General features: G+C 44.3%; 1 protein-coding gene across 2 annotated transcripts in view; it reads right to left on the bottom strand.

Moving 5' to 3' along the window:
• FNDC3B (fibronectin type III domain containing 3B) overlaps window positions 1-22,766 on the bottom strand; it is a 338,384-nt gene that overhangs the window by 63,119 nt on the left and 252,499 nt on the right. For both annotated transcript variants that reach the window (XM_004756586.3, XM_004756587.3), the window contains exons 10-11: window positions 16,674-16,812; window positions 13,535-13,588 (exon numbers count right to left, since the gene is read on the bottom strand). In XM_004756586.3, the coding sequence (XP_004756643.1) occupies window positions 13,535-13,588; window positions 16,674-16,812 (193 nt within the window). The remainder of the gene's footprint in view (window positions 1-13,534; window positions 13,589-16,673; window positions 16,813-22,766) is intronic.

Raw genomic sequence — 22,766 nt, 5'->3', positions numbered from 1 at the left:
TCAGGAACAACTACTAAATAAACTCCAATTTGTTTAGATGAAGCATGCTGAACTTTCCATCTTGGAAAATTCATACCTTTCAAGATGTAATACTCTTTGTACAGTCCTTAACATGCAGAAAGATCCAGAGCTGCCGGAACCTTAGAACCGAGTTTTAGAAACAGCATCTGGAGTCTGAAGGGTTAAGAGTACACATAGTTCGGGGCGCCTGGGTGGCTCAGTGGGTTAAAGCCTCTGCCTTCGGCTCAGGTCATGATCCCAGGGTCCTGGGATCGAGCCCCGCATCGGGCTCTCTGCTCGGCAGGGAGCCTGCTTCCTCCTTCTCTCTCTCTGCCTGCCTCTCAGCCTACTTGTAATCTCTGCCTGTCAAATAAATAAATAAAATCTTTAAAAAAAAGATTTAAAAAAAAAAAGAGTACACATAGTTCACAGAGTGAAGGAAGTAGGGAAGTAAGGAAATACTCATGAATGACATGGCGTTTCATATAAAAGGGATGTCAGGGAAGAAAGAAAAGGATATTCACAAAAGTCCTTGCAGTGCAAAAGTGAACTACAGCTGAGGGGTTAGCAAATGAGAATGGGGAACAGCACAGGGACAGCATCACCCTGATCTGCTGGGCAGACCATGCCAGGTGCTCACAGAGCTCTGGGCTTAGGCTCTGGGGCAAGGACATGTTCAAAGGCTAATGTGGAGGGTTGGTCTGTATACCAAGAAGGGTGCCGGGCTGTAAAGAGCATTTGCAAATAAGATTATTAGCCAGTTCTTCTTGTTGACAGAAATCAGTAGGGTTAAGGAAAAAAAAAAAAAAAGATAATGCTTTAGAAGACTGAAGGATTCAGCTGAACTGCTGGGGGTTGTCATGTGAGTGCTTATCACTGTTTATCAGAAATTAAATATGTCTAAGCATTACTGTCAGTGAAGTTTTACAGATGGTAAATTGTAACTTTCATGTTATAGGTAGCATGGCTCCAAATGACTCAGAGATTATGCTCTCTGGCAGGTACCCCCTTCCTAATAAAACCTAATCTAAACTACACAGGATTAGAGAGATACTAGCTTTACTTGGAAACTTATTTTTTCATCATTTAAGGTCAGCCTTGTGTGAAGTTTCCCACAAAAACATGGTCCTAAGAGAAATGAGTACCTCTGGATGTGTTTTAGGTCTGCTGCCAATAATCTGGCCAAACACAGGCAGCAGGGACACCAGTGGCCATGGCCGTGTCCTGGTCAGTGACTACCATGAGGCCACGTGTGGTGCGTCACACAGAGGAGAGGAAAAGGACTGCTCTAAAAGCCAAGCTGCTGGCGGGTCTCTAAGGGAAGAGCTGGAGAGTGGATGCCTAGAAACACCTGTGTCTCTGTACATGGGCAGATCAGGTGGGCAGTGTGTGAGCAGGCAGGAGCAGAACCTCCCTAAGATGCGCAATGAGGCTCCTGTTCTCCTGAGGAAGGAAACCAAACTTCACCCCACTTAGGAAAAAGAGCAGAAAGAAAGCTTCAAGTCCATACCCTCCATCATTCTGGAACAGATCCAGGCCCTGGGCTGCATCTGACACAAAGCGATACAACCACCAGTCGTGTTCTCGCCAAACCTTCTACCGCCAGTGTCCACAAATCTGAAAGGGGCAGATTTTGGGGTTCCCTGACTGGTTTCCATTTCAGAATCCTGGGCATGCCCAAATGCTGGTTTCTACAGCACAGCTGAGTTCAAGGACAAGATTACTCTTTCCTAAATGAGACGAAATCTTGGGCATGCGAACTCATGGTGTGCTGATGAACTTCAAGGCACTCCATTTCTCACGGGGTGCGGCATTACAGCCCTGGGTTCCCTCCCTCTTCAACTGAGCGCTCTTCTTCTCACTCAACTCACTCTACAGCTCTCGTTAACCTATCACCATCCCAGACGCAGCCCCAGTGAGAGCACCAGTTCGGCACCATGGCCTTGAGTTCCATGGAGAGGTTTCCCGGCCAAGGCGCAGGCTGCTTATCTCCCACTCCTGGTCACCACTGCTCTCCAGGACAGCCAGCGAGCCGACGCATATACGTTGGCCCTTGCCCAGGACCCCGCTGCTCAGTTCTGCCTTACCTCCTCTTTATTACCATGAAATGAGAGCACATTGTGTATGATCTACATTCTAGACCATTCCAGACCCCAGGGGGTTGGCTTCCTCTCCATTCCCTCGAGCCGAACAGGTCTCAGGCAACCCACTCCCCTGTGCCACGGCAACTCTCATCACTCAGCATTCCTGTGGCCGATGTCCGCCGACCATCCCTATTTCCGCCTCCCTCTGGCTGAGCAAATGCCTCGTTTCAGTTTAGACTCACATACCCAAGACAGGTACCATCTCTGGGGAGAGTCGCAGCCTCAGAAGATTTAAAATCCTTCTAACGCTTACTCTTCAGAAAAGTCACACAGTTGTTTACAAGTTCTAAGAATAATCAGAGTCCAGATGTTCTAAGTCCTACAAGGTTCCTGCTAACTTGTGAAGAATGTCAGTACTCAATAACCTCCAGCAGAACGTTCTACCAGACCGTGGAAGGGCAGGGGTAAGAGAAGGAAACACAGTGCAGCAGGTAAAACATGGACTCTCACGTGGCTCACCAGCAGAGACTGACTCACCCTTGGAAGGGTTTTCTCAAAATGTGTTAATAACCTCCGTGACAAGGATGGCCCTCTACCCCCAACCATGGGGAGGTGTGGGGGGAAGGAAATGCCTTATCAAACATTTCAGTCTTTAAAATAAAACCTGGAGGGGGCGCCTGGGTGGCTCAGTGGGTTAAGGCTCTGCTCAGGTCATGATCTCGGGGTCCTGGGATTGAGCCCCGCATCGGGCTCTCTGCTCAGCAGGGAGCCTGCTTCCTCTTCTCTCCCTCTTTGCCTGTCTCTCTGTCTACTTGTGATCTCTCTCTGTCAAATAAATAAATAAAATCTTAAAAAAAAAAACAAACCTGGAGATAAATTATAAATGTAAAAAGCTTTAAATATTTTAAGGAACATAGTCTCTACTTTCCTATTTTATCTTCTGCCCTGTTACTATGTACTCCAATATTTTTCCATTTCTTTCTAATCTATAGTTCAAAAACTTTGAAATTTTATAGCTATTAAATCAAATTATAACATATTCCCTCACTGTCTTTTCCCCACCCCTCTGAAAGTAAACATTTTGCTGACTGCCTGTGAGTTACCCAAGGGAAGAGGACACTGATCTGCTTTACAAGTATGACCCCGGTGGCAGAAATACTGTTGTCTCCTGGGTTCCCTCTCCTTATCATCAAGGGAATAGGCAGTGACCTCTTCCATCTGCTAACTGAGAAGAGCAGTGTTTGGGCACCCCCAAACGATGCCATCCTGGCTAGCACAACTGGGCTGGGTGCAAGGATGAGCCCCACCCCACCCATTGCTGCATCTCTGGCTGCACAGGTCTTCCTTCTCCCTCTTCCCAGAACACTTGGAAGAGAAGCAACAGTATGAACAAGAGTCATATTGCCTTTCAAAGTCCATGACCTTGGATGTAACAATCTCAAGGCACAGTAACATTGCATGTGCCATACAAAGATAAAGAAAAAAGATTTTTAACGGTTTCTCATGACTAAGCAAGTCTGAAGTCCTTTCCCTTGAACTGGAATGGGCTTGTGATGTGCTTGTAATGGACAGAATGGAGTGGAAATGAAGCTGTGGGACTTGCAAGGCTAGGTATGAAGAGATGACGAAGCTTCTGCCTTTTCCCCAGAACACTGACTTTCCCCACTCTGGCTCTCCTAGGGCTGCCATGTTGTGAAGGGGCTAAGGTTCCACCGATGCCAGCAGTGACTGCTAGACTTGTGAGTGAAGGCTCTGCCAGAAGATTCCAGCCCCCAGCAAAAGAGCCCCTCTGCCCACCAGAGGCTCCAGAAAATTCTGGAACACATACCAGACATTCTCCCAGTACTCTGGTCCCAACTCCTAACCGAGAATCCATGAGTACAAGGGACTATTTTAAGCCATTAAGCTTTGAGGAAATCTGTTGTACAATATCATACTCATCTATCTTGATGTCCCTACAGGTTTAATAGTATGGCATTTTTCAGTAAACTTTTCTAAATTCCTCTCATGCTATAAATAGGTAGGAGGTAAGGGAGTAGAAGCGAGCATGCTAGAACCCAAATGTTTAACTTTTGACTGAATAAAGGGTTCTATCTTCTACACGAGCTTCGTACATGCCATTTTTCCTCAAAGCCAACAAAGTAAAGCCTCCGAAGAGATTTTAAGAATTTTTGTAGAAGCTAAAAATGTAGCCAGATTCCTAGATGATAAAACCAACCAAAACTGTTAGGCAGGGCAATGCAGTTACTTCATTTTATGGAGGTACAGTTTAGACTGAAGATATTTAGTAATGCTATCCCCAAAACTGCAGAGAACTGTGGGAAGTTTTTTGGCTTTTGTTTGTTTGTTTGCTTTGCTTTTAAGATTGTATTTATCCATTTGAGAGAGAGTGTGAGAGGGAAGAAGGTCAGAAGGAGAAGCAGACTCCCTGTGGATCTGGGAGCCTGATGTGGGACTCCATCCTGGGACTCTGGGATCATAACCTGAGCCAAAGGCAGTTGCTTAACCCACTGAGCCACCCAGGCACCCTGTGGGAAGATTTTTAAACACAGACATGCAACAGTTTTCTGGGGATGGTTCAGGTGTGATGTAACCTAAGGCCACAAGTGAGTAAATTAAATAATCTTGCAAAGGCCCCTCCACATGTACCGGAGTTTCCGACTCTCCGTGGTGTCTGTTTATGAACACATAAAGGAATAAAGCTCCAGTGGAGAAATCAATTTACAGGTGGGTCTGCTTATTTAAAATCTGCTAAGTATATAAAACGTGTTTGATTCATTTCATAAAATTCACTTAATTTTTAAAGTTAAAAACATGTTTTTTAAAAAAGATTTTATTTATTTACTTGAGAGAAAGAATGAAAGGGGAAGAGGGAGCACGAGCAGGGGGAAGAGAGAGAAACAGGCTCCCCACTGAGCAGGGAGCCCCATGCAGGGCTCAACCCCAGGACCCTGCGGACATGACCTGAGCCAAAGGCAGGTGCTTGACTGAGCCCCCCAAGGGCCCCAAGTTAAAAACATGTTTGAAAGTACTGTATTCGGGGCAGCTGGGTGGCTCAGTGGGTTAAAGCCTCTGCCTTTAGATCAGGTCATGATCCCAGGGTCCTGGGATCCAGACCCGCATTGGGCTCTCTGCTCATCAGGGAGCCTGCTTCCTCCCACTGCCCCCCTGTCGCCCCCGGCTCTCTCTGCCTACTTGCAATCTCTCTCTGTCAAATAAATAAATAAAATCTTTTTTTAAAAAAAAAAAAAGAGTACTATGTTCATTGGTAAAATGACATAACTAAAAGCCTAAAAATGGAACTTCTTTTTCCATTTTATTTTATTTCTTTTCAGTGTTCCAAAATTCATTGTCTATGCACCACACCCAGTGCTCCTTTTTCAAGTTTGTTTTCCCTCTTTATTATGTGTCTTCACCAGTCTGTCCTCAGTACTTGGGAAGATGAATCCTTTAAATGGGTTGGTTTCCTACTAAGGAACTTCACACATCCATGGCCCATTCTGTACATGGAACTCACGCATAATCCAATTAATTCAGGCTACAGTATTTTTCCGCCCAGAATAACACTGTAGACTGTGGGGAATGTGGCTGCTTTGGCTAACATTTCCAATCAGCCTGGCACTCACTACCCTGGAAGCTGGTATGCCCAACGCTGGCACTAACAGACGAAGTTGGCTGATATTTTCATCTGCCTTCTAATTAATAAATTGGAAATGATCCTTCCTGTTCCTCCTTCCGACAGCTTCATTCCTGGCACAAGGAAATCAGAATGGCCCCCACAAGGGCGTTAGCATCTGCGGTGAACCACCTCTCTCTGGTCATGAGAACTCTCCCTGATGTTTCCTGATCTATGGCCTCTTGCTACTAACCTCCTTCTCTGTCTGGGTCTTTCACAGCCCCGCCCACTTGCCTTCCAGGGCTACTCTTAGTTTGGTAACTGCCTGGTAACTAAGCCACATGAATTTGGTTATCGGTGGCCCTGTGCTCGTGGCCCTGGGGCTGCTGGCTCGAGACAGCAGCCGTGCGACTCTGGGCCACAGCCCTCTCTCTGTAACAGCAGAGTTCAGCCTGTCAAAAATGGCAATGATAAATCAAATAAAAAATAAAGTTGCACTCGCCAACTGAACTATCGCCAGTCTCAAAGATTTAGTCTGCGAGGACGTCTATATTTAGAAGTTGTTCCAGCACGGGCCGACCCTAGGCAACATCAAAGATAAATGTTGGCTTGAGAAATAAGAGAGCATGTATGTGTTCAGCACAACCATACATAAGAAGGGGTTCCTAACTGGGATGTGGGGACGCACCCCATCTGGGTGGATTCAAAGGTTCCTTGTGCCAAACTTCACTCTCCCCCCAGTGATGGCTCTTTCATTTGGAGCGTTCTGGCACAGAGGAACTTTCAAAGGTAAGGCAAGGGGGTGGGATAGTTTGTGTTCCATGTTACTGAATAAACACTGCATGCATTTTATCCTTTGGCACGCCAGTTTTTCCTACTAGTGGGAGAAGCTCAGCTCCCTGAAATAGTCAAGGATAGTCATCAGGTCCTTGGATTTAAAACCAACCAACATCATGTTCCTATATATCCCCCCAAATATGGAGGGTCATCTGCTGTCCAGTCCAGAATGTGGAGACTGGCCCAGCGCAGGGAAAGGACAGAGGCAAGGGAGCAACTATAGAACAGGCTGCCCTGAGTATTTACGTGTCAGCCAAGGCATGGAATATTCAGCCCGTCCACCTAGTCAAAGCCAAAGGGGCCTTTTGGTGCAGCTGGCATCCAATAAGCACGAAAAACACGAGTTGGTAAATTAGATGCCATGGTCCAAGACAGGTATCTGTAATTCTGGAGCAACCAGAAGCTGCTCACAAAGCCTGCGGCCCAAACACACACTAACTCAGCCTGTATACATGTGACAAATGACCCTGCTTCCAGGGTTCAGGTGTCTGGGGCTGAGGTTCCTACAAGAGAGTGCTTCTTGGAACTTAGCTCTCTGCCTTGGTACCTGAACCTCTAAGTTCTTACATCCCTCCTGGCCTACTTCCCTCCCAACAGAAGCTGGAGTGGAGGAAGCTGGTCCCCTGGCTCTCTGTCACCACCCCTGCACATGGCAGTGAAGGTCTGTGGTGTGGCAAGACATCACTACACTGTCAGGTCCCCAATTCGGCTTACGACACTCATGTGGAAGATGGCTTGTGATGGACAGTGTGCCAAGCGACCTGGACACCCCACCCTTCCACCTCCGTGAGGGTGCACCCTGAGAATGACTGAAAGGGCACATGGGCCCGGCAAATGGCACCTCCACTTGCTCCAGGCCTTGGAGATGGATGCAAACCCGGTTTTCTCGCTAGACCCATGCCCCGCAACATGAGGCCGTGTGGCACCTTGGGGGCGGCTGCATCCTTAGGGAGCTCTCCTCCCGCACAGCGGGGGACCCAGCAAGTCACTCTGCTTGCTGAAGCACCAGTCCCTTCCCTGAACCTCTGACGTCCCACCAGAGAAGCCATGGGCAAACCCCCTTGTGCCAAGAAGTGTCCTGCAAGATTATCAGTATTAACTACGCAACCCACAAGCTAAAAAGTAATCTGTTCCATAAACTGGTTACCAAGCATCAGGGGCCAGCTCGCTCCCTAAAGGAGATAAGCTGGCTCCTCCTAAACTAGGAGTCGAAGAAGCGACAAGAAGCCTGCTGTCAGCTCCACGAGGTTTCGGCAACAGGACCACTGGTGCACTCTGGCTGGTTCACGGGGCCCCCGGGGCTGGAGGGGCTCTACCTGCGACTGGCCTTTTCTGCTCTTTCTACTTCCAATGATACTTCCCTTGACTTCTGTGCCATTTATTTCGTTCTCAGTCGCCTGTGTTTTACAGCTGTGTTGGCTCATTAGTTACGGGCACAGACAGATGTGAAATTCCTATTTGGGCTAGCTGAGTCACAAGTGAGAAAGATTCTTGGGAACTGTACTAGTCACATTCCCACAAAGCTATTTTTCTGGTTCTTTCGTATGCTCCCTACATGTCATGCCCGGAAGCCAAGCTAATGGCAAATTAACATCTATATATAGCACAGACATTGTGTTTGTTTAGTTCAAGCCGGAGGCGCTGGCCTTAGAGCTCCTCTGTTGAAGTTCCTCAGAAGACTGTCATCCAATCCTTCTGCTGGCTGACTTTCCCGACCCTAGACCCTGATACGTGCTTAGGTGATATGAAATACTCAGAGGACACTGCATCTGCCAGTCCCCAGGCTCACCCACGGAATCCTAATCCCCCTGGGGGCGGTGACTAACACGGATTCCAAGTGGAGAAGCAGAGGCCCTGGGGCAAGGTTACTTGCTTGACTTGTTACAAAGCAGAGACTATTAATCCAGGTCTCCTGAGGTGAACAGCATGTGACCTACACCTTCATCAGTATGAATCCACGTCACACAATCCCATCAAGGCTGTGGGAGACATGCATTTGCTCTGAAGCACCCACTACGTTAGCGCCAGTCAGACTTCAGTGTGGCACAAATGAAAACCTTATCTAAGAGTAAAACTCTTAACGGGTTTCCATAAATACTGCCTTCACAGAATTTAAGTTTTCTAAAATGGAAATAGAAAGTTCCTACTTGACTGTGAAGTTTGCTCTTTTTACTCACGTTCTCCCCCCCAAAAAAGGCCAGATCACCATCCCTTAAAACAGACTGGGCAGGCCTGGAAGCACCAGTCAATGCAAGGTTCCTAATTCTTTTCGGGAAGAGCCCTCCCTACCCTAGAGATATCAGTGTCCTCAATCCATCCCTCTTAGCTGCTTCTAGAAAAAAGCTCCCACTCTACTAGGTAACTCAGTGAGCATCATCAAGCAGATGAAGCAACAGGAGGTCAGCCAATTTACCTCAGGTTCATGACCAAGAAAGGGGTATGGGCAGGTCAAAAGTATTAGCTCAGGGGTAGCCCCTGAATGGGGTCATGAGCTTTAAGCACTGCCTCCTCCTTCCTGAACTCCTATCCCAAGTCTCTCCATTGTGGGAAAGAACATCCACCTTGAGAAACCTAGCATCTAAGCCTTATTTTGCTGTTAAAAAGTTAACAGTTTAATTCTGGATTAAATGAAAATTTAAAATTCATGAAAGACTAAGTCTGTCGTGGTCCCTTTAAAGTCAGCGCTGGGTATAATACCCTAATTTAGCCTAAGAAGAAACCCTCAGGAGACTCTGGGCCTGCTTTCTGCCAGCCTTCAGAATGACTGTGACTTATAAACATGGGAGTAAATGTGGGGGTAGCGAACACACTGTGATCAAAGGTGTAGAAACACAACGAAGTCTCATCAAGTGGCCCAACAGAAAACTACCTTGAAAACGGCCTTCTGCCTTTCTGATGGGAAGCTTCTGGAGGCGAACACAGTGGCTGAAGGCCCACAAAAAAGCAAGGTCAACTCTCTCAAGCCCCATGACTGAGAATGCCACCAATCACCTCAGTTACCACAATAGGGGGACATGACCAGCCACGTGCACACCGTTCCACATTATGAGAACTGACCTGTTTCACTGATGGCCACAGCTGAAAAGCTAGTGACACCTGTGTGTTCCATTTTTACTGGTGCATTACTATCTCCCCGTCAGAGTCATTCCCACAGTCTTAAAACTTAAGGGACTGTCTAGTTACAATTATCAACAGAGAAAAGTAGATAGCTAACCCTCTTGCAGAAATACTAGTAATTTCCAAGCGAATTCTGTGGAACAACAAGGCAACAGGGATGACAACAAATTCAGAAGAGAGAGAATCAGCTTCCCTCTGAGCGGCAATCGGTATCGGTAATCGGTTTGTGATTTCTCTTTCCCATCAGGGCCACACCTGCCCTTAGAGAAGAGCAGCAGTTAGCTATTGATTAACTATTAGCTTTTCCCATAGTCAACTCCAGACACCATTCCAGGTCCCAGCAGAAACAGGCCTGGTACTCACTGATCTCTCTGCCGCGGCTCTTCCATTAGTGAAGGTCTTTCTCTAAGAAACTTGACAGTAGGACTTGCTGCTCTTTCAAAATTTCCCACCCATAGTTTTTATTGGAATGGTGATTAAAAAACTGCACAACAACAACAAAGTATCCCAAGTATTCTAACCAGTGCTGTAGTACATTAAAAAAAATATGGGGACACCCAGATGGATGGGGCCATCTCTCAGACCAGCTGTCAGATCAGAAACAGGGTGGAGTGCTAATCCCGAGCACAACCTTCTTCAAGACTCGGAATAACACCTTTCTTCTTCTCAGGTAGGGATCTGCTCCTCTTGCAACCTACCATTCTTCTGTCCTTCCAGCCACCTGTACAACAGAGAGGCTTATGGGTATATGGCTGGTCTGGACAGATGACCTGGGAGAAGAGGGCTTGGGCTCTGGAGGAGCTTTGGGGTGGTGAGGGGAATAACTCTAGCAAACACCCACTCCCATTCTGCTGCCCCACCATGCTCCACTAGGGCACATTCTGGAAAGAGTCCCTGTTACCAGGTGTACCTGACTCCAGAGACTTCCAGGAGAAGGTTCCAAAGGGATAGCCAGAGCCTCACGCCCTCAACCTTCTTGGAGGGCGGATGCTGTTCTCTGAGCCTTTGATCTTCTCCCTTCAGGAAGTCACGGCTTGAGCAGCATGGGAACGTGGGATGCACAAACCAACACATGTGAACGGCCTAAGGACTACTGATCCCTAACCTGGCCCCCAATTTAGAAACACCAACTGTTAGACAGTCCTGTTAGGAGTCTTACTGATGAAGTGACAGAAATGGATTGGTCACTACTGCTCCTATTCTCACTGCCAGGAAACCCAACGATATCATTTTGCAGCCTTTCTTTAGAGGGACTGAAAAGGAGAGGCACAGTATCAAGCAAAGGAGCTACTGGATGGAAATAAGTTTGAGAAGCATGTGTTTAGTCCGTTTTATTTACATCTGTTTTTAAGTTTTAGAGGACAGCATTTCATTAGCTTTTTTCAGCTAATGTGACTACCTTCCCGTCACAGATCCCTCCGAGGACACTATATAGTGTTGAGGCATTGAGGGTTTGCTCCACAAATGTTGAAATATTAAAAAAATGAACAGGCAAAGGGCCCTAAAACATACTCTTATCACAAGGGACAATCTTAAATAAGGAGTCTGGAGAGAGCCTCAGTGATGTAAATATACACACGCTAATGGGTAAACTGAGGACGGGAAGGGTCAAGCTGAGCATGTAAAGCCTGGAACAGAATCCGCACCTCCCAATCTTGGTGTTCCTTCGATCATACTCTCCTTCCAGGGAGCTCATACTACTTAAAAGTCCAGGAAGCGCTTCACAGAGTCTGGGGTCCAGAAGTTTTGCTACAAGGTGAATATTAAGCGACAGAATACAAAAGGATTCCTACTGGCAAAAGGCCTATATAGTAGGTCAGAGTCCACTAACCTGGAGTCTTCCATAAAGCTCAACAGGGCAAACACCAGCAGGAATGAGAAGGTGGAGAGAAAATGAAGAGGAAAGGGAAGGCTGAAGAATTAAGATGGGAGCAAGGGAAGAGTGGAAAGACAGCAAACAGGGAAAAGACAGGAGAAGGCCAAAAATAAACAGTTTAACATTGTGTGGCCACTAGTCTGTAGTGGGTGCTATTGATTATACACGGTCATCAGACAAAGCTTCTCCATTTCATCTGCGGCTGTAGCTTATTTCCGCTACTCACGCTGCCAGGACACTTCCATTCCAAATTCAAAGGGAAAGTGGCCAACAACTGAGTCACCATCACCATTTCCTGTAGCACCTGGGTTTTCCTTGGAGGTTTCCCATTCAAACACTCAACGTCTCTGACCTTACTTAACTTATGAGGCCATGGTCCAAAGGAGCAAAAATTAAAAAAAAAAAACAAAAACAAAACCCAAAAAACCAAAACAACAAAAAAAAAAACACCCCATGGGAGACACGCACACACACATATACACACATACTGTACACAGAGCTCGGGGAAGATCTGAAATGAAGAGTGCCTCCTCTTTAGTGGTAAATTCTATACTGATATAAAATCTCAAGATATGAGAAAAAACATCAGGCCAGTGCAACACACCAACACACATTTGACATTTTCTGTCGAACTCTCACTTGTCCTTTTGGATGCAGAGGAGATGGCAAGATGTCGCCATGTGCCTGTAGGTCAGTCAGCTTCCTTTCCAGCTTTCGGGACTGCCTATAAGAAGTCTCTTTCCACAAGGGCCGTCAGGGTGGTTTCACTTTCCAATCCAACCACCTTAAAATGAAATCCACCTAATCTGTAAAATATCCTGGTCAAGTAAGTCTGGGATTTCACCCATCTGTACGCAGGAACTATTCACAAGGATCTCCGAACAATAGATCGTTTCTTTGGTAACTTGGACTCCAGCTTTCATATGCAACCCAGATGGGATAACACACTAATGCCCAAAGTAATGGAAGTCCCCCTTTCTCACATCAAAATTCCATTATGAGAGTTTTGATCAATTTCATTTTACATTTGGTGAAAGTATTTTTTCCACACTCAACAAGTCACTTTTTGCCCAAGCCTGAATTCTGAATCTTTTAAAATCTCCCTAAATTTAAGTCCCAAAGACTAGTTAACTTGCATTTCTCCCAACATCTACATTTCCTATTCTTGAAACCCTTCGTCTATTTGCTCACTCACAAGCAAGACAGAATAGAGCGAGGGTAAATGAGTGAATAGAATTAAAATCTACGGAACAAAAAGTACAGTTCCTTTTTAGAAACGAAAGACTTCTTTCTGCATCCAGTTATTTCCTGTGTGAGATTCTGTGGGTAGTGTTAGCACGGCCAGAAATGCACAGGGTCACCATTCAGCCCAGAGTGGGCTCAGGAGTAAGGAAACTTCACCATGGATACCGTTATAGGGCTTCTGGTGACAGAGACAGCACAGGGGGTGCGGGGCGCCTGTTACAGGAAGGTCTAGCTCGCAGAGTGATCACACTTGCCTCTGGGAGAGTGAGACCTCCAGGCAAGGCTCCAACTCTCCCACTGAGAACACCCAACAGTGCAACACCAAAGTACATCCATGGCTTCAAAAAGAAGAAACGAATTATGCTTCCCAAGTCACACTGTGGTTTACCTTATCAAAACCATCTATGCAGAATGGCCCTGAGCGGTCAAGGTAATAAAGCAGTTGACTCTTAATAGGAATTGATGGCTGGCTAGGCACCAGGGATTCCAACGAGAGGTAAGACCCTGTCTTTTCTTTCTGCAGCATTTCTTGCAAATAAGCCTAGTAAATACATTTAATGCAATTTAATACAATTCATTACACTGCTTTCGTCCACCTTCCTTTTCCACAGTCAATACTATAGGTTTAAATTTCTCGCTACTTATGTTCTTTTCCCCCCCTGTGTTTAGCACATCTTAAAGAAGAATAAAATGGTATTTGTTCAGCAATTTTATTTTTGAAATGGTGTTTCAGATGGATGGATATGAAAATACACTTACCTCATCCCATTCTAAAAGGTAGTTGGTGATTTTTGAACCATTATCAATTGGTGCCTAAAAAAAAAAAAAAAAAAAAAGGAAAACAGTACAATGAGATTAGAGAAAGCAGTTTGCAGACAAAACTTCCGAGCTCTTGGCTTAGTTCAAGTACACTATCATCTATGCTAGCCCTGTGCTCTCCCTTTGGGTGGATACCCCTGGTGGCTCCCGCGATACCTTGGGAAACATTATCACAAATGAATTTCCATAAAATTCAACTGCAGAGAGAGCCCCACTACTAAAAAGTCATGCCCCACAGAGAGCCAAAGCTGCTTTCCCCTCCGCCTCTACCTTTATACCCACACTGTGCCCTACTTCCTCTGGGGATAAGACTTTCAAGAGGCACTTCGGGTAGAGGGGGAGAAAAAAGGCAGCTGGGAAATGGAGATGCTGCCTGGAGTCTGATGGGTAAACCTGACCCAGCCAGGTTCAGGGTTAAGAGTATATATTTTTTTGTAACTTCCTCCACACAGTATTTTTTTTTTTTAAGTGCTTAAGATTAGAAAGCTTTCTGTGCCACTGAGATTTCCCTTAAAAAAAAAATGAGATCTCTTGGGAGGTTACGAGGAGCAATTAGCTCTTCACATGTTAGCGAAAAGAAGTCTCATCGTTTGCTTTCCTCTTAAAAGCATGTGGAGGTCTATTTCACTGAGAAAACGGGCATTGAACCACGGGAAGGGGAGTGGAAAACTTTCAAGAAGAGTGTTTTGTGGGGTTAGCCCTGCTAGAAGGGGGTGCTGCCATGGGGTCCCTCACTGCATGATGGTAGTTACGACGGAGGGAGGAGAAGGCAGCTAGAAGGAGGAGGAGACCAGGGCTCCCCACTGCACCAACGTGTCCATGCCTGGCCTTCCCCCAGGAAAAAGCAAGAGGTTCACAACTACACTGTCTGGCCCCTAGCTAAAGGCAGCGGGGCCACCACAACTGCATCTAAAGCCCAGCTCAGCTGTTTGTCAAGTGTGGTCTTTTGTTATCCACTTGCTATCCCGTTTAATTTTGTGTTCCAAGAATAAATGATGTGGTAGGTTACTGGGAGACTATATATAAGTCACCTACTCAACTACTAGGCAGGAACAAGAGCTGTTGTTTTGTTTTTGTGAATAATAAATCATCATCAAGGGCTCAGCAAGTATTAGCTAAATTTATGAAGAAACCCTTCTCTCCTGCTTTTGCCTTCTGGGTCATATCTGGTCTCAAACCCAGATGTCAGGGGAGTGCTCTAGGTTGTACGGAACTGTGATCTCAGGCTTTTGTGGCTCGTTTTGGGAGACAGGGATACATCTCAAGTTCTAAATAATGGACAAAATCAAAATTTTAGAGGAGAACCCATTTCTAAGATAAGAACTCTATTCATGATGTTTAGAAATTTCTCTAGAGAACCTACTGCTTCAGTCGTTTCTTCTTGATATCCTGCCCCACCATTGGGTTCTTCATACCTTGAAGGTGGGAGCAGTGACTTTGGTTTTTGTATTGCCCTGTCTCTTACTGCTGACTAACAAGAAGTGAGAAGATCTTGACTGTCCGTGTGTTTGAGGATTCAAGGACAGGTGGGGAGTCAAGCCCTGTCCCCCTGTCCTCGGGCCCCCAGCTGGTGCACTATGATCAGGAAATCTGTTTTAAGGACATTTAAATGAAAAGTGAACTGAATCCAGAACTTTCAAGTTTGTACTTGACTTCATGGAACAAGAAAGACTATGTTTTTGATTCATAGTTAAATAAAGGGAGAAAGACAACGTGAAATGTTTTCCTCCAAATAAGTAATCTTTTTCTTGAAGGTGCTGCTCTAAGACCTGAATTTCATCCAGGTTTTAAGCTGAGTATGTTATCAGTGATTCCCAACTTTAGGTTTATAAGACCCCGGGGTCCCTCTGGTAATCTTAAGATTTCTTCTATTTTCCAAACAAAATGAATTTTAATTCTTTCCTTTAAAAAAGATATGTTCATGTATGTACATGTGCAAGTAGAGACCATGTTTTAAAATGGATGTGTTATCTCCAAAGACTTCAACAATGATGACCAGTTGGGTGTTACAACTCTGAAAAGGTAGGGAATCACTGACCTGGATTATCCCTGGAAGCCAGGAAGGAAAATAAAATAGTTCAGATTCTAAGCCAGTCTAAACTTTGCCTTTGCCAAGCAACACACTCCATGTTGGCCAGTGGCTATAAGAACGCAGCTGCCCACACAAGAGGGGTCTCCAGAAGCCTGGGCTTTACTGCTAACCACTGCTCTCAAAGGTCTGAATGGATTCCCTGCACAAATTCAACCTCCTACATTGGGAACAAAGTAGGTCTTCACCAATACAAGATCTTTCTAGTCCCCTTACTTCTTTCACACGTGAGTATATTCCCCAAACACCACAACTCTTTAGCTCTCCCTCTAAAAATTTCGTACCTTAAGTTGCATTTAAATAGAAACATAGAGAAATAATTACCATAGAGACTGGTATTATAGAGAACCTGCTACTTTCTTGGGAACACACAAGTGCGGGTAAGAAGCTAAGGATACGCCATAAAGACCTCTCTTTGGCAAGAGTTATTTGTAGCCAGGAAATTGCATTTTATGAAAATGACTATACAATTCAGACTTTAAAAAATAATGAGTAGCCCCAGCTGATCTAAGGCCTCATCAGTAAAAGTTAGTTAAGTTTTAATATAGTTAGAACACTTAACATTCTAGGCTGTTTTAAATATTAAACATTTTAGAGTTGCCACTGAAACAAGCCCATGGAGCCAAAACCAACTTATCTCTAAATCTTTCTTCATGAAAACTTTCTACTAGAGTCTTCAGTTCAAAAGTCTGTTGAAATGAACGAAACCATTAGAAAGTGATGAAAGCCAAGTATCTTAAGAATTCATACCATGTATAACGTATTGCTTGTGAACCTTAAAGATTTACCCCTGCAGAGAGAGCTACAACTATTTTTTGCACTTCTACCTCCTACCTCTTTGCCCAGTTTTTACAGACAGACTTTCAGTATCATAATCAATTGTTTCACATAGTTACTATGTAGAAAATCAAATACAATCATCAGACTATAGTGCTAAACAGGGATGCTTCAAATGGCTAGATGTCAGACTGTGCCTGACACACTACCCACCTTCCACTGCAAGGTTAGCGAACTTTTGCTCCTGTGTGCCAGCTTAGGCGGGAAGGGACACTCGGGTGCGCAGCTGTGGGTGGTGAAGCTAACGGGTTCGGAGCAGGATCCCTTTACTGAATTGTACATGGCATACACCCTGAAAGCAAAGAGACAAAGATGGTCAGTGGCAGTGGCCCAGCCCAGAAGATCAGGGCTTTCCAAAGAAGAACAGAATTTACGTAGTACACACCATGACTCCTTCTCTTATCTACTGGTCTTGTCCTGACTTAACTACCGCCAGCATCCTCAGGAGATAATGACCCCAGCAGGGAATGTGCCTCAACTCATTCTTTCCTTCCACTAGTTGTCAGAACGCATTAGGATGGGCAGGGTCTACTGACTGGAAAAGAATATGCTGAATACGAAAATATCCTTGGGCCGCCTCGGTGGGACAGACAGTGAAGTGCCTGACTCCTGGCTCTTGGTTTCGGCTCAGGTCGCAATCTCATGGGTTGTGAGATGGAAGTGCACAGTCTGCTTCAGTTTCTCTCTCCCTCTCCTCCAGCCCCCCCACCCCCCTGTCTCTGAAATGCAGAAATCTTAAAAAAGGAAAGAAGGAAGGAAGGAAATCTCCTTATCCCCCAATCGGTCTTCAAATATACATTCTAAACCATCAGGCCACTCTCCAGCTGACTTGGTGCGGAAGGAGGCTGAAAGGAGAGGAAGGGAATGGCCGAAAAGAGACGAGACGCGGTGCTCAGAGTCTACCGACTGGAGCGAGAAGTATAAACAATGGGGTAGAACAGATCTTTCTCAGAAACAGAACATCTTTATTCTATTTTCTTAGAAACAGAACATCTTTAAACTGTTTTGAACACCGCAGAGACTTGGGTGGAAGTATGGACATTTCACACACAGAAACATGCCTGCTACTGCCAAGTGCATCTCTGACTCAAGAAAAACAATGTTCAGGTACAGTTTATCCAAGTGAACATTTTACTTTTGCACCTGGCACCGAGATTAAAGCTGTGTACTCCACGCATTAAAATGCCAGGCTCAGTGCTGAACATATGGGCCCGATTTCTCCAGACCAGCTATGAACAAAAAGCATGCAACGTATTGTTATAAAACTATACTTCTTTCAAATAGCATAAAGTAGGGTTATGTTGATTTTTTACCACCTTCCTTTCGGTTTTTTCATTTTTTCTTAATATTGAGCATTAAAAAAAAATCCAACTTGAAAATCTACTCTTATAAAAAGACAACAAAGAAACTGTTGCCTAATAGAGATGCAAGGATTAAGCTAATCAGAGTCAGTAAATGTCTCAAGCCCTTAATTCTTGAGGTCCCATTAAAGATGAAAGAAAATTCAGAATCCAGAGGGAAGTAAATTTCCCCAAGCTACACAGCTAGAAAGTTGCCTCAACTGAACACAGTTGTGGAAATCTAATTGCTACACTCTATCGCCTACTGTCCATATTCATCCCGCAATTAATGCTTCTCTGAACACCCACAATTCATCTTTCCTCACTCTATGCTAAGAACATAAACAATGGCTACAGATAACATTATGGAAACAGGATCTAGTTAGGTATGTGATTTGCAAGGTCCTTTCTCCTCAAGGTCAATCACAAAGAAGTTATAGAGGTCACGCATGTTAAAAGTACTAATGCCTATTTCTATTTTACAAGGTAAGATGCATATTTTCTGGATATTTGACTTATGTGCCTTATGGGAGGACACCATGACATCTGATCCAAACAAAGGATACTTACTAAGATGGTCTTCACCCAACCCAGTGAAAAGAAATGTACCTTTCTGCATTCACTCTAAGTAGGAACATGGTAATAGAAAAGTGAATGGTAGATCTGGCAAGATCATTTCCCTATACTAGGAGCTCACTTGGAAAATGAATCACAGAACACTCCAGACATGGGCAGGGTTCCTGCCTAAACTTTAATAGATTGACTGGATTCTGTAGCTAGTGGCTCATGGGTTACAGCTGGCCCAAGATATGTGTGGAGAGGGAAGAAATAGTGTTTCAAAATATCACAGCCACCTCTGCATGAATGGAAGGACATAGGCAATGGTCAGTACAGAAAGAGATAAGCAGACATTCTGTACTCCTAATGAAAGACAAATACCACTATCTAGAAAACTTCTGCCGAAAAACCAAACCTGTATCAGATTAAGCCTCATTGCCACTATGAAGGAAACACAAGAGAATATATTAAGCAAAACTACAGGGATGCAATCAGCCTACTTCATACTGTCAAAAATTCTACAGGATCAAAAAAAAATTATTCCAACAAATAAAACTGCAAAGGGACAAAAAAGAAAGGGAGGGGGAACCTACAGATGAAAAGAAACTTAGGAGATACTAGCCCAATGGAATAGTCAGACCATGTCTGAATGTCAATGACAACAGAGTGAAGAAACAAAACCTCCATTTTTAGGACAGTTGAGGAAATGGAAACAGTCCCTGAAGGGAAACAGTTGTGTCCCTTTAAAGACACGAAGGAATTATCCTTTTTGCTTTTTTGGATGGGCACGTGATGACGGTCACGTGATACGCAGATGAAATATGATGACATCCAGACTTCGCCTGTGAGGGCAGGAGGAGGAGGTGTGGGTAGCAAGGCAATGAGACGCTGGGTGATGGATCTAAGAGATTCCATCAGTTACTATCTACTTCTGACTGTATCTCAAATTTTCTGAAAACAAAAGTTAAAGATCAAGCCACCACTTAAAGTTCTAGAGATCTCTCATTAAAAAAAACAAACCTCTGGTTTCTCATAAAACTTAGAAGTTCTAAGGCCATCTGTACCCCAGTGTTCATAGCAGCAATGGCCACAGTCACCAAGCTGTGGAAAGAACCAAGATGCCCTTTGACAGACGAATGGATAAAGAAGCTATGGTCCATATATTCAATGGACTATTATGCCTCCATCAGAAAGGATGAATACCCAACTTTTGCATCAACATGGACAGGACTGGAGGAGATTATGCTGAGTGAAATAAGTCAAGCAGAGAGAGTCAATTATCAAATGGTTTCACTTAACTTGTGGAGCATAAGGAATAACATGGAAGACATTGGGAGATGGAAAGAAGTGAGCTGGGGGAAATCAGAAGGGGAGACAACCCATGAGAGACTGTGGACTCTGACAAACAAACAGGGTTTTGGAGGGGAGGGGAGTGGAGGGTTGGGTGAGTCTGGTGAGCCTGGTGGTGGGTATTGTGGAGGGTACATATTGCATGGAGCACTGGGTGTAGTACATAAACAATGAATCTTGGAACACTGAAAAAAATAAAAAATTAAAAAAAAAAAAAACCCACTCAGAAGTTCTAGCAATGCAGCGGCATACTTGCATGGTAGTAACCAGATAAAGAGGAGAGCGATTCCCCTCTTGGTGGGGTGGGTACAGTCCAGCTCAGAGTCCTCACCACTTCCTGCTGTCTCGTCAGCACACACGGTGTCTCAGCTGCCCTGTACCCAGCTCTTGACCCACCTGGATTCCTAGAAGTCTCACTTCATAGTCGCTGGGTATGTGTTTACGAATTCAGACTATACTCAGGTCAACTGGGTCCTGAATGTTGACAGAGTCGGCCCCCAAAATCTACATGGTGCATAGAGTGGAGGAAAGGAAGCAGGGACAAGGGCCCACAGGGGGCTGGCTGATGGCAGTGAGTTATCTGCGGAGATCTGGACTCAGTCAAGTGCACTCTTACTCTTTAATGAGATTCTGGGAGTCACAAAATATACATTTATTAGGGTAGAGAAACAGGAGTGATGGAGGCGCCTGACAGCCAGGTTGGCAGGACGACTACTGATGGGAGAAACAGAAGATCCTGGAGACAGACTAAAAATTTGAGGCTGTTGAAGACGGGCAGTTGTACGGGCCACAAGAAGTTATTTTTCTTGCCTTTCAACTCAAAGAACGGTATAGTTTAAATTGGGAGTCAGTGTTTTGCACTCATAAAAGTCTGTCCACAAAGGAAATCCATTTTCTATGCAATGTAAACGTGCTGCGTACAGTTATCTAAAAGCTGACACAACATCTAAGTATCCCATGATTATATCCTTCAGTTAAAGTCATTCAAGTAAGTAGACAGCAACTAATCGCTCTGTTTTGCGCAGTAACTTTTACAGAAAAGTCTCTGGAAATGATGCTTTAGTCTCAAGAATGTTGTAATAATGTTTTTCATAGGATAGTGATGTGTTTCTCATGTGAAAGAAGATCAGTGGATGAGGATCAGTTTCTTGGGTTAAATAAGTCAACAAACAGTTCAGTTCTTTTTATATTTATCCCAGCCAAGAAGAATATACTTTTCTAATGATATGACTAATCTTGTGTTGGGTTTTCACATTTGTTTCAGTTTAAATACAGACTAAACCCTTATGAAACAGGTGCTCCAAAAATTTCAGAAATTTGCCTCCAACTTCCTCCAGCCCATCTGTGACATGGTAGGAACCACGGTTTCTAGTCAGTAACACCTATTTCATAATTCTGTACTGAGATGGTCAACCATATTTTTGGAAATGTTTCATCATGTAATTTTTCTGAGAAATGTTATTATGTGGTATCATTTCTGGACAACTTCTTTGCCAAATTGTTAATGCCAATGACTGGGAAGCTGCTTCAAAGTTTGTCATGAAATTGCTATCCATTCCATCACTCACATTCCCGATTACCCCATCATCGTTCCTGACTCCCATGATAAAATGGTTAGTTCAATGGCAGTATTAATTCTAAAATTACCAACTAGAACAGGCGTATGGTATTTTGTGTATGTATAAATATTCCTATAAATGAGTGAATATAGATGTTTATGTGTTTAAACTCATACACTTATATGTATGTATTATAAAATATAGTTATTCATGTAGGATGTGTGTATGTATGTATGTACTGGATTTTTCTCATTTCTCCCTCAATATATAATCACACACACACACAACCTTTCTGTCTCTGTCTTTCTCTCTCTCACACAACACATATACAAGATTCTGTACTGGTGGCTTTCTACAAGAAATAATACAATGCCCTATGTGGAAGCACTGAATAAATACCCTTTGGTAATTATAAACTGATTCCTTTTAAACATTCAACCAAGATTAAAATGCAAAAAGCAATTTGTGTTAGAACTTGGTAACAAATAAAAAAGTGATGGCTTTAGTAAGAATCTATGCCAAGATCCAAGATCCAAATTTTCAAATCAATAGGAGTATTGCTTTCCTCAATCACCAGGGGAGGGGGAAAAAAAAGTTCAATAGTTAGATGTGCAGAAATGAACACAAAAACTCACAGCAAAAAATAAGAAAAAAAGTCTTTAAAACCTAACATGTCCTGGGGCGCTTGGGTGGCTCAGTGGGTTAAAGCCTCTGCCTTCGGTTCAGGTCATGATCCTAGGGTCCTAGGATGAAGCCCCAAATCAGGCTCTCTGCTTGGCAGGGAGCCTGCTTCCTCGTCTCTCTCTCTCTCTCTGCCTGCCTCTCTACTTGTGATCTCTGCAAATAAATTAAAAAGATCTTAAAAAAAACCCAAACAAACAAAAAAACTAACATATCTCAATATGCAATTTTCCACATGGAATTCGGCGTAAATGGCATGTCAAGTGCCAGTCTAAACAGCCACAGATGCATGATCTGTAGCACTGTCCTGAGGATTCCCAATCCCAGCGGGCTGACAGGAAGACGTCACGAGCCGTCTTGCCCAGGAACTGAGGTTAGCTAAGCACCAGACAGCCAACAACAGCATCCATGATACTCAGAGGCTGTTACTAAAGAAAGGTTTGGGTATCTGATGGGTAAACCAACTCAAGCAATACTCACTAGCAGGAGGGAGAAAAGAGTTGAAAATGGCAAAAAGCACTGAATGAAGATATGGAATGATCTGAATGAAGGGGATGGAATCAGTGGCAAAAATGAAAGGCAACAAGAAATGTAAGAACAGATGCCCAGGACAGGACTTTAGTACATGACATGAGAAAGAAACTGTTCACTCTACTGAAGAGTGACGTGTGGAGACTTCCGCAGGCCTTCATCGAAACCTGCAGCATTAAGAACTGGAAGGAGGCGGCGGCCTCCTTGAACTGCTGAAAGAACTCTCT

Source organism: Mustela putorius, unplaced genomic scaffold (genome assembly GCF_011764305.1).
Source record: "Mustela putorius furo isolate JIRA1106 unplaced genomic scaffold, ASM1176430v1.1 tig00003834_pilon_pilon_pilon, whole genome shotgun sequence".
In the NCBI taxonomy this organism is placed as follows: Eukaryota; Metazoa; Chordata; class Mammalia; order Carnivora; family Mustelidae; genus Mustela; species Mustela putorius.
This window is presented reverse-complemented; position numbering and strand designations above follow the sequence as displayed.